Here is an 18,326-nt window from a genome sequence, read left to right as displayed (position 1 = left end):
CCCTTTGTAACTTAAAAAATCTTTTCCATGGCAATTACCACAACTGTAATTATTAGTACACATTTTCATAAGCCCTCCCCACTAAAAGGTAAGTTCTATCTCATTCCCTGCTCTAAGTCCCCAGAATCTACCAGGTACCTAGTATGTTGAAATTGGCCTCAAGAAATTGTTGTGAGGCCAGGAATGAGGTTAAAGCTTCTTTTTCCTTTCTTGCTTTGCTTACTGACCATGTCTCTCCTTTTCTTGACTGCATTGGCCAAAGTTTTGTTTCTTTTGTTTTTCCTGAAGCAATGGAAGTTACCAATTCTATATTTTTTCATTTCAAATTTATTAATTTCCAAGCTGTACTCAGAAGAAAATTAACAACCTTAAAATTCTTTCCTAAATAATAAGTGAAATAAATTAAGCTATTGGTCTAAAGTTAAAAAAAAGAATAAAATGAACTCTGTCTGTATTTTAGGTTTGTCTCATGTAAAGAACATGAAACTTTTCTAACTCAACCTTAATTTTGTCTTACCTCTGTGGGAGACATATTCCACTGAAGTTTATCATACTAACTGCTATATTTACCTCTGCTTTTATCTGGTTTATGTTTTAATACTACAATTCTTCCTTTGTTATATGTATTGTGTTTTATTTGCCTCTTAGGATTTGCTTTTTAATTCTACTTGTATATCCTTTGTTTATTCCTTTTTAAAATCTTGAATCTATTTCTCTAATTATCACATTTTTTCATCGTTTTCGTCTCACTGTACATTTTCCTCTGGAATCTGAGAGCTCCTCAACTGCATGACATTGATTAGATTAACTGCAGTGCTGATTCAGCTCCTTAAAGTGAATACTGGAAACTGAATTCTGCTATTGCATTTTTTGTCTCCTCATACTCCTTCATTATCTCAGCCAGTCCTCTTATTACTTCTTCATCCTTCTCGGTCAGTTTCCTTTTTATCTCAGTCTGTTGAGACTCACCGGATGTTTTTATCTTAGGTTTCATGAAGTGCATGACTTCTTGACATTTTTGAGAGGGAAAAAAAGATGCTGCCTTCAAAAACTCACTTCTTTTTTCCAGCAGTATTCCAAGGGAGAAATGGCAAAGCCACAGACAATAGGATAAAACGGGAGGGAATAGATACGAGAGCAATTAAAGGGATGGTAATAACTGGAGAAGTGGAAAACACAAATCTACAGCCAGCAATGCTCAAGGGCTCCCAAGTCTATGTCAATAAGGAGTGACAACACATGTCAATATGTGTGTCCCTGAAGCCTGCCTCCCACAAACAAAGGCCACGCCGCAACACCCCTGCACAAACGTTCCTTCATTAGACCCTCACCATAGCTCTATGAGGTGGATATTATCATTGTCATCCTGCAGATTAAGAAATGGAATTCAGGGACTTCCCTGGTGGCACAGTGGCTAAGACTCCACGCTCCCAATGCAGGTGCCCCGGGTTCGATCCCTGGTCAGGGAACTAGATCCCACATGCATGCCACAACTAAGGAGCCTGCCTGCTGCAACTAAGACCCGGTGCAACCAAATAAATAAATAAATATTTTTTAAAAAAAGAAAAGAAGAGAAATGGAATTCAGAAGTTACAGTGCTTCCAGGACTCAAATTCTGGTCTTGGGAATCCAAGAACAACTTGAACAACCGAGCATCTGGGAAAACAAAGGTCAGGAACTGGACCCACCCTACTAAGCTCATCATCAAGTTGGGAGCAACAAAAAGAACACAGCTGCTAGAATGGAAAAGAAAATGGAGCAGGTAATTCAGAGCTCCATGGTGTAGAAGAGAGAACATACATGGTCCCAGAGATCAGGGGAAGAGATCTTGGTGGGCACTGGGCTACCATCCTCCCAAGTTACTGGAACAACCCTGGCTTATGCAGGTTGTCTTCGCATAATTATTAACAATGCCCCAGGTTGGATGATAAATTCTCCAGTCACCCCAGCAATGTCTCACATCTGAACCATGCTTACTAGTTTTCACACTTTAACCCGTGCGATTTTCACAGGCCCACTGTACAGCAGGGATTCAGAAATTTGATGAAAGCTATAAACACCCTCCCCAGAAAAATAACATAAATACAGAATGCTGTACCCAGTTGTGATAATATTCCTATTCTTTGACAGAGCAGCTCCACTTCTGGGAATTTACCCTTCAGGTACACAAGCACAAGGGTACAGATAGATACAAGGATATTTGTGGTGGCACTGTTTACAAGAGCAAACCCTCAGAGACAGCCTAAAGTCCATCAGTAGGGAACAGGGGGTGGGTGGGGTGAATGGAGGCAGCACTTGCTTTCGGCTAAGCTTCCCCTTAAAATACGTAGGAGCCTTCCTGCCCCCGCTTGTGCCCCCAACTCAGCAAGGTCCCAGGGGAGGAAGAGACACGAGCAAACTCGCAGGAGGAGGCTAAATAATGAATTGTAAGTGTATGTTTTCTTTGGCCAGGGCAGTCTGGCCAAGCTCTGGGGGCTTCTGGGCAGACATTTTTCATATTTTAGCAGCTGGCCTATGCCCAAGGCAGTCAGAAGTTAAGTAAGCTCTGAATGAGCTACGCCCATCCACTCCCCGGCCCCAAGAATTCTTAATGAGGCTCTAAGGCAGCAGCCTCCACTATCACTCACCCTTCGATACTTTTTTTTTTTTTTTTTTTTTTTTTTTTTGCGGTACGCAGGCCTCTCACTGTTGTGGCCTCTCCCATTGTGGAGCACAGGCTCCGGACGCGCAGGCTCAGAGGCCATGGCTCACGGGCCCAGTCGCTCCGCGGCATGTGGGATCTTCCCGGACCGGGGCACGAACCCGTGTCCCCTGCATCGGCAGGCAGACTCTCAACCACTGCGCCACCAGGAAAGCCCACCCTTCGCTACTTTTAATGAATGCAAATGATTCAGCAACAAAACACTTAGCCTGCGGTGAAATCCATCTCTGTGCGCCTGGTTTCTCCAGCTTATAGCCCAGCTCAGGTGGGGCCCTACCGGGAGGGCAGCCCAGCACAGCCCGGGGTGCCCAGGCTAGCCCAGGCAGACCCCTGCACACCAGGACAGTGGGAGCAGGATGCAGGAAGCGCACAGCGGGAGGGAAGACACCCCCCCCACCGCCCCGCCTCCACCTACCACCCCAACTACCAGATGCAGACCCTCACAACTCCACCTCTTTACGACCCTGGCTCCAGGGCAGAGGAAAGTGTGAGCAGAAAAACAAAAGGTATTTCTTTGATCTAATGAAAGAGGCTGGTCCCAGGCACCTCAAAGGCCTGTCCAGTCACCACACTTCCTGCATTCAAGGGCACTTCACCCCACACGCCCACCCCCTCCTCCTCTTCACCTGATGTCAGGTACCAGAGGAACCTGAAAAGCTCCCTTGGACTGGCGCCCTCCTCCACCAACCTCATGGAAGCAACAAAAACAGAGACAGTGTCAATAACCCAATTTACACCGCGTTTTCAGAGTTCTCTTTTGGCAGCAAAAACTGAAAACAATTTGTCAGGAGTCTGAGAGCAACGTTTAACTAATGTACTTCCAACCTGGGGCTCAGGGGGATTTGTTGCCCCATCAGCCTGATCAACACCTCTCCCCAAGGCTGAGGCAGCGGCCTGGCCCAGAACAGACGGCTGTTAAGCCGCACCCTCAAGGCCAGCAGCTGGCAGGAGCCCCAGAGAGGTCCAGGCAAGTCCTCTCAAGGCTTCTCAAACTGGACAACTAGTTACACTTAGGACAATGGAGGGCCCCGCGGGTAGTGCTCTGGGTGCTTGAGATACAAAAAGGGCTTCAAAGAATTCGTTGACCTGGTTTAAAAAGAACCCCTGCCTCCCAGGACAGACGATGGGAAGATCAGCTTCCCCAGAAGTTTCAGAGTTTTATCAAAATACATTTTTATATCATCAAAAATGCCCTGAAAAGAGCACTGGAATTTTCTTAACCTCAATGCCCTTCTTCCTGATTGTTCAAGGCACATGATCTGCAACACTTTATTCTCCTTCAAAACATTCCCAAAGGAAGTAAAGAAGAGCACTGACTCCGTGGAGGGGCTGAGTCTCTAGACCCTGGGACTTCTGAGTTCTTGCCCTCCAGGCGAGCCCTTAATCAGCCCCTTTCCTAGCTGGGCACACCTACCAAGGGTTAAAGTTTTGGGCAACCACACAGAAAGAATGCATTCTGAAACTCCTGTAAGGTGAGGTGCCTAAAACACGTATCGACACAGCAATCTACTAAAAAAGAAAAGAAGCTTTGCTCTCGATATCCACTAACACATACAAAAGGGACATATTTTTGTCTTTTCATGTGCCATCCAAACCCCAACCTGACAGCCAATCCATCCCACCATCAGATGAAGCAAAACTCAAGCAAAGGAAGAACTCCCCAGCCTTTGGGCCACTTGTGTCCTGAGGGGGAACGGCACCACCCAGCCAATGCTCCAGTAGCACCAAGCAGAATGATTAGCACCAGCTGTCTCCACAAAGCTTCTATCAACCCCATGCAACTGTGCGGCTGTGAGCGGAAGCCCATGCTACCACCCCCTGTGCGTCTCCCGCATGCCCCCCTCAGGTCTTCATCCTCTGAGCACCTGGCATTTACTGTGTCTCCCCGCCTTTGGTGCTTCTCTGTGTCCTTGCCTTGTTCATTACCCTCTTCTGGTTCTGTCTCAGTTTGCCTACCAGACAATCCATTCCTGGAGTGAGTCTCCAGTCTCCCCCATGGAATAGCTCAGCCTTTTTATGTCTTTTTTTTTTTTTTTTTTTTTTGGCCGCATGGCTTGTGGGATCTTAGTTCCCTGACCAGGGATCAAACCCTGGCGCCAGCAGTAAAAGCGGCAAGTCCTAACCACTGGACCGCCAGGGAATTCCCCGCTCAGCCTTTTTAATTTTTTTTAATATTTTATTTATTTGGCTGTGCTGGGTCTTAGCTGCAGCATGCGGGATTTTTTTTTTTTTTTTTTTTTTTTAGTTGCAGCATGCATGCGGGATCTATTCCTCGACCAGGGATGGAACCCGGGCCCCCTGCACTGGGAGCATGGAGTCTTACCCACTGGACCACCAGGGAAGTCCCTCAACTTAGCCTTTTTAAATGGAGACTCTAGGGGAATTCCCCGCCCAGGCCCAGGTTCAATCCCTGGTTGGGGAAATGGGATCTCATATGCCAGGTGGTGTGGCTAAATAAATAAATAAATAACTAGAGACTCTACCATAAGAGAGGTATTTTCTTTCCACAAGAGACTGTTTGCCCTCTTAGGGACAGCTACCTCATCTTCTGGGTATAGCTTGCTTTTTAAGGATTTAGAAGTTCCCCGACCTCCCCTCCCACATTACCTAGCATGAGGCCTTCTGTCTTAAACATCCTTTGTTATTTATGTGCCAGACTAAAAGGAAGACAGCTTCAATTGGAAGTTACTAATCGACAGGAAGCAAAAACAGGTCTGTAACGAAATCACATTCTAACTACCTTTTATCAAGTATTCACAATAGGACAGACAAGTCCTTTGCATACACTGAATTTCAAAGATGTCACTGATTTTAAGATGCACCATTATTTATGTTCCAGCAAAAGGAAATGGTACCAGTTAAACTAAGACACAACATTACATAATTATCTCACAACCAAAGAAGTGAAACTGGGGAGGGGGAGAGAGAGCATCTTAGAGTTCGTGAAATACAGTACTAGCTCATTTAATTCTCACGAGACCTCTAAAGGGATGGGTATTACCACCCCCATCTTACAAAAGAAGAAACTGAGGCTCAGAGAGGCGAAGTGAACGAAGGTCTCTCGGGGAGCAAGCTGCAAAGCCAGAACTCAGTTCCTGAACAGATTTCTGAATTTCCGGGGTCGGGGCGGGGGGCACGGGGGCTGGCGCGGGGCAGCCAGGCCTCAGACAGCCCAGCCTTGGTTAAGCTGCCCCGCCCCTTCAAGGGCAAACAACACTTGCTTGCTGATTCCTGAAATTAGGGTCTTTTTGCAATTGCACCTTCACAGATCCTACCTCCAAAAACAACAAAAGGAAAACAGGTTTTCCTAGCTCCTTCCTCACAAAACTGGCTGGAAATGAAGGGGGGAAGCTCTCAGCCCACTTGTTATACATAAAGCACATTTAATGAGCCTTTCAAGCTCTGGGAGTGGGAGAAGGAAGGGTTCATTGGAAATCTGATACTTTGGCAGCCAAGTGAGAGGGGCAAGGCCCTGAGCATCAACCCTGGGGATTAAACACCATCCCAAACCCCTTTGTCTGCCAGAAGGAGATACTTCCTGGGGGGCAGGAGGCAGCAATGCTTTTTATGGCAAAGCCCACCTAACAACAACCCTCCACCGGAGACCTGGCTGGGGCCTTTGTACAACCCACCTAACCATAAACCCTCTGTCCTCTCCCAAACTTGCTGGGGTTCCTCTTCCCACAAATACCTGTGACCGTCATAAACGCCCTTAAACAGCCCCCGTTTACTGCCCAGCCTGCCTGCTGCTAAATGAGGGCATTTGTTTCAAATTTGCAAATACCAAGAGCGCTGGAAACCTAAGTCCACTCCTAAAATGAAATGTTCTGCATTCCTCTGGGCCGAAGCTCCGCGCTTCAAAAGCTGCAAGAGGCCCTGGCTGTTTACTCACTGGTGGGGCTATTGGGAGAGGCATTTCCCTGCTCCCTGAGGAGGCTGCTTTGATCCCGGCCGGGTGGGAAGGGGACCGAGGGAGGTGCCACCCAAGCCCAGGCCCGGCTGGGCCCAGGCTCTCCTGCCCCCTTTCTGGGTCGCCAGTGGCAAATCTGGGGGGCCTGGGAAAGTGAGTCTCATGGGGAGGCTCAAAGTAGAGACTCACCGGAGACAGAGCAGGCCAGCTCAGCGGACCTCTCGGACCATCTTCAAAAGGCCCTCGAAACAAAGGCAAAGAGAGTAAGGGAAGGCACGGAGGCTGAGAAGCAGCTGACGCCACCCCAACCTCTTACACAGAAATAAAGAGGCAAACTCCCCACCCATCCCCCTTGCGGCACCAAGCAACTCAGGACACTGCATTGGGCTGGGTGCCAAGCGGGTGTTTACTAAATAAAAGCCTTTTGTTTTAAGGAGGGTTTTTTTTTGGTGGGGGGGGTAAAGAAAAGACAGAGATCCTCCTCCAGGCCCCCAGGGCTGTTCCAAGGCACAGCATTCCCCCCTCCCCTCCAAGCTCCTCCTGCAGGAGGCCCGAACCCCTACGGTAGAGGAGGAGCCCAGATCACAGGCTACAAAACTGCTGGCAAGTTGGGCATTTTTTAAATTGGTCAGTTTAACAATTGGTTTAATCTGCTAAATTAACCAAACAGAATGATTTGCTCTTTGTAGCTGCAGCTCCAAGACCAACAGCATTTCCTTTCCCCGCCCCCCCGCAAGACTGTAAGACAACCGTTTTCTTTGTCTGTGATTTGTTTTGTTATTCAGGTGGCTGGACGTGAACTTGGGATCACAAATGCCATCCTAGCACACCACCTCTCAATGGAACTGCCAGCCTGAAGGAGCCTACTCTTTCTTCTCCCAGCTGGGAAACAGCTCATCTTTGTGGGTTTTTTTAATAGATGAGCTACAAAAGAATCAGAACACTGAAGTGTCGCTTTGCACCCTCCATGATAGAGCGTAAGTTCCCGTGTTGCAACCTGAGAACTTCAGAAGCGGAAGAACAAACAGCGGGATTGCCAAGCACGGTCAACGGCTGAGCCAAAGGGAGATACACCTGGCACCAAAGAACCTACGTCTCTCAGGATGTCGAGGTCATTGTTCAACCTCTTCCGAAACCTCTTGAGAATTAAGACTCGCCTCCAAAGTCAGAAATGGAAGGAAACCTACATCCATCAAGCCCCTACTATGTGCCAGGGCACGGGCACATCTCTCTATACAAAAGACGTTAGAGGCAGTAAACTGAGAGCAGAGATGATTCTGTTACCACCTACGTAGTCTCCACCGCAGCATAACCCAGTATGCAACTCCCAGCAGGCACACCAGTCTGGAATGTGGCAGCACACCTGCAAGCCCGGGCCTGTAACTGCCCATGACCTTCCAGAAGCACCAGGCGGAAGAGACTCAGGACTCATGGGTTCATGAGAAAAGCTCACATCTTGGGGATGCAGGCATAGAGTTCTGGACTTCTAGATTACATATAGTCTGATCATAACACTAAAAACTTTAAGACGTATACACACCTCTGAATGGGCCATCGAAAACTTTAACCTGACTGTTGTAACCAAAAAGGCGGGGGGGGGGGGAGAAAAATGAGCAATCCTGAATGCTGTGTCCCAAAAGATCTCTCCAGGTTTAAGTTATGGACACACTCCCTCTGACTCTAGCAGGGTTGCCTCTAAGCCCACCCAGAGAGTTATCTCGGCTGCAAAATCCACTCCCCAATATTTACCTGGTTCCAAGGCGTATGTGCAACATTTCATAGCCTCTAGTGATGACATACATACAAGGACATATGAGAGCACGGAAACAGCTCTATTACTTACCATCTCTGCAGTCCTGAGCGGATCGTATTTTGTGCCTCAGCTTCTTTACCTCTCAAATGCCTCCCACCCCCACTCCTCCGGAAACAAACAAACAAACAAAACCCAACCACCCTCATCCTGCCTCTGGGGCTTGATAGGATGGAAAGTCAGTGCGCGTGAAAGCATTCTGTAAACTGCAAAGCTGAGTACAGCTGTCGGTTATCACGGACGAGGCTCTCCCAAAGCACACCCAACCCCTCTTCCCAACTCCAAGCCTCCCTCCAGTTGTCCTCCCTTCTGTGCAAAAGAAGAAAAGGGGTTCCCCACCCGGACACTGGTTCCTCAAATACTGAGACTGAAACGAACCAGGTAAAGATTGCTGCTTTCCCATACTCAGATAAAAACTCTCGTGTTTTTTTTTTCTCGTAAGAACTCCCTCCCCAAACTCTCCAAACCTTTCATTCCCTTTGGCACCCAGGGAATGACACCCTAATTCCAGCTGATCGAGTCCAGACGCATCTGTGCCCATGCACTAGACACTCCAGGATAAAACGCAGTCCTCAGACGCAAATGCTCTCCCAGCACTGAGGGCGAGGAGGACAACCTTACAAGGTGTGGCAGAAGCACAGCTGGGGGTTGTGGATGGTAAGGCTGCGCTGGCCTCAACGGTCACCACAGGCAAGGTCCTCCAAGGGCTTCTCAAGTTGAGGCCCGAGAGGTAGGTGGGATTTGCCCAAGGTCACACGAGCAATCTGGGGCAAATGTGGAAGCAGGGTCCACATCTCCCAAGTCCCAACCCGGTGCTCCTCACAATGTCTCCTCAGGCTAAGAGGGAGGAACACCCGTAGGGTACCCAGAGCTAAAGTCCAGCAAGACCTAGGACCCATCCTTTCCACTGAAGTGACACCACTTCTACTGCAGGAATTCCTCTGAATCAGGAATGCCCACACACTTTACCTGGGGCTGTGGGAGGCCCCGGGGTCCCAAGAGAGAGAGGACACAGGAGAGAGGTAAGCATGAAGCTTCTTAATGAAATGGGAAATAAACTGTGAGCAGCATTTCTTCCCTGAAGACAGCCAGTCTTCTACATCAGTGATCACATCAGGCTAGATGCCTGAATCTGCAAGGCAGCAAAATCCTCTGGCGGGGAAAGGAGCCCAGAAACAGGCCAAGACCTCAGCAGCCACAGACATATACTATGGAATGGGTACAGCACTGGGGGCCCAGCCTCCCAGGCTTCTCCTAGTGTACGTTATGAGCAGTAGTGCCCCACGCCCCCACCACAGGAGACAGGAGAACAGTGGTGAAAAGGGCTCCTATGAAACATATTATTAGAATAGAGGTCGCCAAAATCATCTTGGCCTACCAACTGGGAAGCAAAGAGCAACTAGTTGCAAGGCTCTCATTCCAATGGCACAGCCATGTACGACCGTACAGGTTGTGCACTGCTCAAATGCCCGGCCAAGGGGGTAATACTGAAATACTGCCTGTGCTCCACTAGCCAAAGCCCTGTGTCCTGGTGCAGGGCTGCAGTCACTTGGAGGAAGGGTGCCTATTTCTAATTTGCACAAAGGCACCTTATGAGCTAGCTGCTAGGACATCCCAGAAGTCCCAAGAGCAGACAAGCATTCTCTTCGTTGCCCCACCACCACCACCACCACCACCACCAATCCAAGAAGGGGACAAAAGAGTCAGTGTCTCCTGGAGGAGAAGCGGTGCATGCCAGCGCCCACTCTGGCCACCTTAACCCCCTCATAGGGAGACCACACCGCACCTCGGGAACCTCCCCATGGTTCTCATAGGAGGAGTTCCTGCAAGTTATACAGAGTAACGGACGGGGGAGACCCCCACAGCCATCCTGTGATGATAAACACCCTCCCTTGGGTATTATAAAAGTCCGCCTCGGCTGCAAGAAGCACACTTTCCTACTCACTCCCTGGAAGAACCTCAGCAGGCTGAGGGAGGTGGCCCTGAACCAGCATTCATCACCCTGGGGAGAATCTGCCACCGGGATAGAGGGAGGAAGAGTTCCTACCAGGAAACGCAAAGTGGCTATGCCCACATTTCCGAGCTGCTGTTGGAATACTGAGACCCGTTTAGAAAATCTGTGCTTTAGAATGAGAAAACCTTTTCTAAAGCTATCGGTCAAGAGTGACCAGGTTGAGCCCTCGCAAACCATTCTAGACAGACGGGAGTGGAACGAAAGGTGACAGCTTAAAGGGAGACAGAAGGTCAGGACCGTCTCTGGGAAGAGACAGCAGGGCTGGCCAGAGGGGCTGCTTCCCCGGGTCAACCACCTTCACAGCTGTGACTGCTACACCCTAACTTCCCGGAGGCGGGCAAGGCAGGGGTCAGCGTCATTTGCATTTTGCAGAGGAGAAAACTGAGGCTCGGAAAGGTTAATTAAACAGTTCAGGGTCGTGTGACCAGCAGCGGTGAGCCAATAGGTGTCACTTCTCTTCCTTTATCGTGTGTGGTATCAGCAGAGAGCCACCCAAGTTTTCAGAGTCTTGATCCAATGCCTTTCCATCGTTCTGATCAGTCACCACAGACTACAGCTACTAGCAAAGTGAATCCTTTCTCCTCTCTGAAGCCCTCCCACTGCCCCCAGTTGCTCCTGCATCATGGACTCACCTTCCTACACATTCTGGAATGTTATTCCATCTATTTAGCACTTTACCAAGTGTTGCCTCCCATTATATTTCATCTGATTCTCATCATCTTGTCTCCTTCCTGCCTCCTGCGCCACCTGAAACAGCTTCACCCAAAGAAGACACCCAAAAGCTTTGAATTGAGCCCATCCTCAACCCCTCTCAGCATTAATACCTCTTTCTCATCACCACACCGCCACTTTAGACAAATTCTCCTTACGGCTACACAGTGGTTCTCAAACTTGAGAGTAGATAAGAATCTACTGGGAAGCTCTTTTAAAATGCAGTTTCCTTTTGAGACTTGAACTATGTGAGAGGACTGGCTATTCAAACAATACAATGTAATCTAACAAATGGGAAAATAAACTACACGTTCTGGCTCCTCCCCCAACGACTCTGATGGGCAGACCTGCAGTTAAGGTTCAGGGGACTCAAATTTTAACCAGTACCTCTGGCTACCTGCCCTCCCACTATATTCCCCAATGGTCTCTGGACCACGTATTTGAGAAACACAAACCTACGTCTTCTTAATGTGTGACTCACAAACCCTACCCCAAAGACTCAGGACCCAGTTATCAAAAGTTACATACACACCAGAGCCAGCCAGTTCATGTCCTGCACATCAGGGTCTACGTTTCTGGCAGGGAACGTAGGATCTGCAGGACAGCCGGTAGATTGCATTCCACTCACCTGTGCGTTCACTCAGTTAATGCACCCAGGGACACAAGAGCTCCGGGACCCCAAACCAAGCTGCGAGAGGGGGAAGGCACCCGCATAGGTCAGCCCTTCCAGCACAGCTTCCTCCCTGCCCCACTGCCGCTGTGTAGCATTACTGGGAGGGAAGTGGCCTGAACTCAGAGAAGAAAAGAGGATGGAAAAAGTGACAGACTACAGAGGGCTTCCTCAAACCACTGATTAGCTGTAGCAGCTCCTGCGCCAGCTCCACCAAAGCGCCAGGGGGCTCGGCGGGGCTGAACGTGCACTGAGCAGTGAACGCCAAGAACCCCAAGGCGGGACTCTACCTCAGCCACATGGCAGAACCCCCATACCCTCGGGACAAAGGACCAGACAGCTGGGGGGTGGGGGGCAGCGCAGGACTCAAGGAGAGAGGCAGGCTGGCAGCCCGAGGGCAAGGCCAGAGCCCGCGCCAGCAACCGTGGTCCCACCACGTGGCTCTGCCGGGCAACAGAGCAGAGAGGCATGTACTGAGGTTAGGGAGAGCCGAGGGAGGCTAAGGGACGCAGGCCAAGGATACCCAGCCGGGTTTAATGACCCTTTCCTCCATCAGGAACACACCAAAGACTGAATCCCTGGTCCCACACTGCTCTTGGCTCAAATATTAAGAGTCTGAACTGGCCACCCTCCCTCCCAGATGAGTCTCACAGAAGCTGTACTGGCTTAAAAACACACAACTCACCCAAACCCGCCCCACTCCAAAATATGAAATCCTCCAAAACTTTAACAACTGTTGCAGCCCAGTGGAGACATTGCCTCCCTTTATGAACCAAACGTATTCCTGAAAAGTCGTCCACAGACCAAACTTCTTCCTAACAAATCCAATTTCTCCACTGGCTCTCTTTATAAATTGAGACACACGCTCCTCTAGGAAAAGCTCCCAGAGGAACAGAGCTCCACCCTTAGTGTTGCAAATCCTCTGGAGTCACACCTTTAATGGACAAGTTTCCTGACAAAATCTAATTCAAATTCAACCCAAAGTGAGGTCATTTTTAAGTGTATAATATCACACCGGAGAGTTCACATGAACTAAAGGTTATTTAAGCTAAGTCTTCAAATACTGTGCAAGAGCTAGGGCTCCTGATTCGTACTGTTGCAACGGGAAAGCTCTGTACCTCGAGTTTCTATATAAGGAAGGATGCTTAGAGCAGGACTTCTGGAACCTTGGGTGCAGTCACCTGGGGAGCTTGTTAAAATGCAGTCTGGAACTCCGATTCATGCTCTCAGGGAATGCTGATGATGCTGGTCTTTGGCCCTTGGTTTTTTTTTTAATAATTTTATTTATTTATTTTATATTTATTTTTGGCTGCGTTGGGTCTTCATTGCTGCGCGGGCTTTTCTCTCGTTGCAGTGAGCGGGGGCTACTCTTCGTTGCGGTGCACGGGCTTCTCATTGCAGTGGCTTCTCTTGTTGCCGAGCACGGGCTCTAAGCACGCGGGTTCAGTAGTTGTGGCTGCGGGCTCTAGAGCACAGGCTCAGTAGTTGTGGCGCACGGGCTTAGTTGCTCCGCGGCATGTGGGATCTTCCCGGAGCAGGGCTCAAACTTGTGTCCCCTGCATTGGCAGGCGGATTCTTAACCACTGCGCCACCAGGGAAGTCCCTGGCCCTCGTTCTGAGTGGCAAAGTTGTAGATAATCTAGGCCCCTATATAGCTCATGGTGGTTAAGCTGTGGCCTTTCCAGGCAGGTCAGCTCCATATGCAGAGGTGGATGCCCATGCCTAGCACTCTTAGAGAAAGCCAGAAGCCCTGCCACATCAAAACTCAGAAAACCGCCGCAGAGGACAGACAGCCCAGAGACAGGGAAGGAAGATCTGGTCCCTTGACTGGGTCACAGTAGAACAGGCACAAGGAGAGGGGACAGGCAACCCCAACCCAGAGAAGTGGGAAAGGGCACAAAAGACCCCCCCACTGCCTAGCAGGCAAAGGGACTGTTTACCTTTGCCATTGGTCACTCTGCCCTGTACCCAAATGCTTCATTCACTTTTTAATAAACCTAGATAAGGATCTACTATAAATAAGATACCACCATAATAAATTCTACAGTAAGTTAAATCCCTTCAGTAAGTTAAAATCCAAGTGGGGCAAAAATATGGAAGATGGCCTAAGAGTCCAGAGGTTCTCCAGGCATCCACCTTCTGGTAGGAGAGATGGGACAGCTTCAGGAAGGAAGTGGAGGTGGGGCTGGGCAAAAGAGATGGGGAAGGCGGCATATACCAGGAGACCGGCCAGAGAGAAAAGAAAGGTCTGCGAAACCCCGTATGTTTTAGGGGATGGGAAAGAGACTAGTTGGGCTGGAATGGAGGGTTCCAGTGAGTGGAACATGTTTATTGTTGGGGGTGACTGTCAAGCTGGAAAGGTATGCTGGCAGCACACCACCAGAGAGGGAAGAACAAGAAAGGGGCCCTTTATATACTTCATTACATTTGATCCTGAGCACAACTCCAGGAAGTAAGTCCCTTTACAGAGGAGGCAAACTGTGAGGTGAAGAAATCTGCCAGGGCCTGTCAAAGAACCTCGAGTTGCTGTTTTGGCAAACGCTTCGTCCCGATGGCCTGGGCTCTCTCCACCACTCAGCCCTGCTCTGAACGCCAGGAGTCTGACTAGATCCTTTGGCAAGGGATGAGCAGAAATTACTCTAGCCCTCCCGCCATACTTCCCAACATCTGAGAAAGCCCATCACTGATAAAAGGGCTGAATTACAGGCTGCGGAAGCCATCTCAGGACGTGACAATTCCATTTCCCCAAAGAAACAAGATCCTGGAGGAAAGAACCCAGTGTCGGGGGTGGGAAGAGGGATGGGTGGTGACCCCAACCAGCCACTCCAGCGGCGAGGCGAAGAATCCCAGGTTCCAAACGTCAAGCCCTCTCCGCCTCCTCCACCATGTTTATCACAACGGGGACCTCAAAGTTCGGAAAGTTCCTCAGCCGTTTACAGCATAATTACCCAAACTTCAAAATGGCCTAATCCACAAACCTAGCCGGCCTAGGTCCCCGACTCCTGCCTTATTAGCAGCGGGGTCTCACTACAAATCCAGCTAATTACACAATGAGATGGAAAGATCTACCGTTTTCTATTGAAAAATCATCGCCCGCTGAAGTCATGCCATCCAGGGGTGGGTTGAGCCCCCGGATTTCACCAGAAGACAGACAGCAAGCGCCTCAGCCTCGATTGAAACTGTTTACAGCGCATGGGCAGGTTCCACACTAAGACACATCTGATGGGACTGATTTAAGGCTCTCATTAAAATGTTCCTTTGTTGAGCACAAGACATCTGCCCACCCCCAGAGGAGATTCCAGACCTCCAGTCCCCAGCCCTCCGCCTGCCCTAACTCCCCCCACCAGAACCCACCCCTTCGCTAAACACCAGTCACCGGATTAACATCGCTGAACATCAGAGTCGTCTTCTCACGGAAGGAATTTAGGAATTTAGCATTTGTTGAACAAGAGCCCCGTCTCCACCAGAATCTTCCCCAGAACTCTAAACATCAGCAGTGAGGGCAGCCATAGCTGGCACCCCACACACCAAAACCCAAACAGCCTGCAGACCGAGGAAGCCTGCGAGCTCGGGCTACCGGCCCATATGGCTGGGCCCCCATGCTGGCTGTGCAAAAAACTTCCATACTTCCTCCCGGAGCAGATGTGGGTTCTGCCGTGAGCCTTACCACCCCACACATCAGAAGGAACACGGGGCAGCTCCAGAAACACCTCCTCCGAATCCCAGGAACTTGTTCTTACCTCTGGGTCCTGGGTTACAATTACCTCTCCTTTTACAACTACGGGTGTGGGAGATGTTCCATTCCATCAGCACCAAACCCCTCAACAGCTGGCAGGCCAGGGAGATGTCAGAAAAGGCAATTCTCTACCCCCACCCTCCCCACGGCCACTCTTCAAAAGAGGAGGAAAGTGATAAGCTTGGACCAGGTCTCTTGGGCAGAGTTGCCCCAGAGAGGGCTGCTGCCAGGATCATCACCAAAGATCGTGGGTTTTGGAAGGGGGCACAGGGTGCGAGGGGCATACTTCCAGTCCAGAGTGTTTGGGGTGTGCGGGTAGCTCGGGGCTTTCCTCTAAAGCACTTCAACACCTCGGTGGTGACTCTCAGGTGTGACCAAGCCAGGAAATAAAGCGAGGGGAGGGTTCGGGTCCAGTCTGCCCTAGAGATAGGGGCCACACCCTCATCAAAATGCTGAGGCCCTCCAAGAAGACGGAATGAACTCTTTTTGCCTTTCTGCCCGTAGAAAGAGAGATTTTCTTTCCTTGCTGGGGAGAGGATGGAAATCCAGGAAGGAGCAGAACCAACCCCGTCCGCACCTTTGCAGGCCGGCCATGCCCGATTTTGGCAGCGGCCTTCACACATGAGTCACCGAGACAGCCTGGGACTCTCAGCTCCCAGATCCGACCCTGGGAGGGAGTGGGCTCAGGGCTGGGGCCGGGAGCTGGAGGAGATGGGACGGACCCTCACTCTTCTTTCCCTTCTTCCGCCCTCACCAGCAGGGCCGTCTGGGTCCCAGCCTGGCCCAGGAACTTGGAGGAGGGAAGCCGGGAGCGTCGGGCCGGCATAGGTAACAAAGCTCCGCGCTCCGCGCGCCGGTCGGTCCCGCATCCGGCCACAGGCCGGCCTCCCTCACCTAGGCTGAGCCTGCCGGGGGGACTCCATCTCCCCCACCCTCAGCCACCGCGCTGCACCCCCTAGGTGGGGGGGCGGCGCCGTTTCTCCCCCGCGAAGAAACGCCCCACTGGAGCCCGGGAGCCGGCAACTCCCGGCAGTTCCCGAGCAAACTCTCGGCTCGGGCAGGGAAAACTCCGGGGAGGCTGGAAACGCGTCCTCGCGGGCGCGGGGACGAGAGGGGCCCGGCCGAGTAAGCGGGGGCTTCGCCATCTCCTGGCCGCCGGGACCTCGTCCCCCGCCCAGCGAGCCCCTGCCCTACGCCCGTGTGTCTCCCCTGCTCCAGTTGTCCAAGCCCACCTCCACGGCGCCCCCTTTGGCCCTAGGGGCTCCCGCGCTCCCCCAGCTCGCCGGGACTCACCGCCCAGCAGCGGCAGCAGCAGGACACTGAGCAGAGGCAGCCGGCGAGGGCTGCTCGGGGTTCCGCGCGCGGCTCCCATCCCGGCGGGCCCGGGAAAGGGGGCGGGCGAGCGCACGGCGGGCTAGCGGTCAGCGCTCCCCGGCGGGCCCAGGAGGCCGAGCGCACCGGAGCGCGGGTACCGCTGCAGCAGCCGCAACCAGAGTCAGAGCCCGAGGCGTCCCGAGCTGGAGCCGCGCGCGCCCGGTACCTCCGTCCGAGCCGTCGCGCGCCGCCGCCGTCGCCGCCGCCGCCGCCGCCAAGCCCCGCCCCGCGACGCCCCCTCGACGCCCCCCTCCCCGCCGTTGTGGGGAGGAGCTCCTACTTGGGGGAGGGGTCTGGAGACGGATGGGGGACAGAGAGAAGGAGGCCCCGGGGGAGTGTGGGGACCTGAGAGAGATAGGGGAGCGGATGCTGTGCCTACCACCTAGTGTGCAGGGACTCAGGGGACCTAAAGTGACTTTTGTGATTCCGTGGCTCCTGGGGAAGATCGTGGTTTCTGGGCTTTCCTGAGGGCTGTGACCAACAGTTCCCCCAAATTCTCCGGGTGGGAGGGGAAAGGGTGGGTTCTGGCTCACTTCTCAGCAACCTGAAATCCGGAGGGAGATCCAGAACAGAAGGGTGTCCTTGGTGTCCCCAGGCAAGGTAAACTGGAGATACTGTGGCGCCCCAGGAGAGAAGTAGCCTGGAGAAGAGGAGGACCAGTGCATGGCTAGGGTCTGGTTTGGCTCTGGACCAATCTGAACCCAAAGGTAGAGAGAGACTGGGCTCTCTGAACACCAGGCTGAAGGCTGTTAAACTGACAGATTCATCCCAAGTCCATCTCCAGGCAGTCTGGGCTGTGTCAGGGCATGGCCAAGTCTCCAGCTGTGGGGAGGCCCAGTACAGCCCTTGTTCCAGGCGCCCCCCCCCCAGCGCCACCACCCCCACATTCTTTCTTTGTTGTGAAAGCAGCAAGGGGTGTAGGAGGCGGGTCAGGAGGAGTCAAGCTTTGGAAGATGGGCCCCAGCTGCTGCTGGGCCTCCAGGATATGCCGAGAGGGTATGGATAGTAAGTGCCTCATCCCCCTCTGGCTCCAGAGGGCCCCCCAGGCCTGCTTAGACCTCCCTTCCCCCAAGCAGCTGGGAGGAGGAGGGGCCACCACAGAGGGCCTCACAGGCCAGGAGCAGTGGCGCCAGGACTCCAGGGTCCTGCCACATGGCCGCCACATGTCCCTGACAACGCAGTCCACAGCACCTTCTCCTTGGGTTGTGGGCCTCCCCCCATCCCCCAGACGCCTGCCTGCAGGCCCTGCTGGAGAGGATACAAACAGGGGAAGGAAGAGAGGAGAGATCCAAGAAGCAACATTCCTCCTATTGCCCCATCCATCACTGCCCCTCACCCTTCTGTGAGGGGCCCCAACACCACCCTTGCTTCCTACCCTCTTCAGTTAGGACTCAAGTGGC

General features: G+C 51.8%; 1 protein-coding gene across 1 annotated transcript in view; it reads right to left on the bottom strand.

Annotated features, from left to right (window-relative positions):
• PTK7 (protein tyrosine kinase 7 (inactive)) overlaps positions 1-17,107 on the bottom strand; it is a 60,506-nt gene extending 43,399 nt beyond the window's left edge. Inside the window, exon 1 of the mRNA XM_060162943.1 lies at positions 16,846-17,107. Within this exon, the coding sequence (XP_060018926.1) occupies positions 16,846-16,924 (79 nt within the window). The 5' untranslated portion in view covers positions 16,925-17,107. The remainder of the gene's footprint in view (positions 1-16,845) is intronic.
• Positions 17,108-18,326: the final 1,219 nt, after the last annotated feature.

The sequence above is a fragment of the Lagenorhynchus albirostris genome, chromosome 10, assembly GCF_949774975.1.
Source record: "Lagenorhynchus albirostris chromosome 10, mLagAlb1.1, whole genome shotgun sequence".
NCBI classification, from domain to species: domain Eukaryota; kingdom Metazoa; phylum Chordata; class Mammalia; order Artiodactyla; family Delphinidae; genus Lagenorhynchus; species Lagenorhynchus albirostris.
The sequence above is the reverse complement of the archived record's forward strand: the minus strand, read 5'-3'. Positions and strand labels throughout refer to the sequence as shown.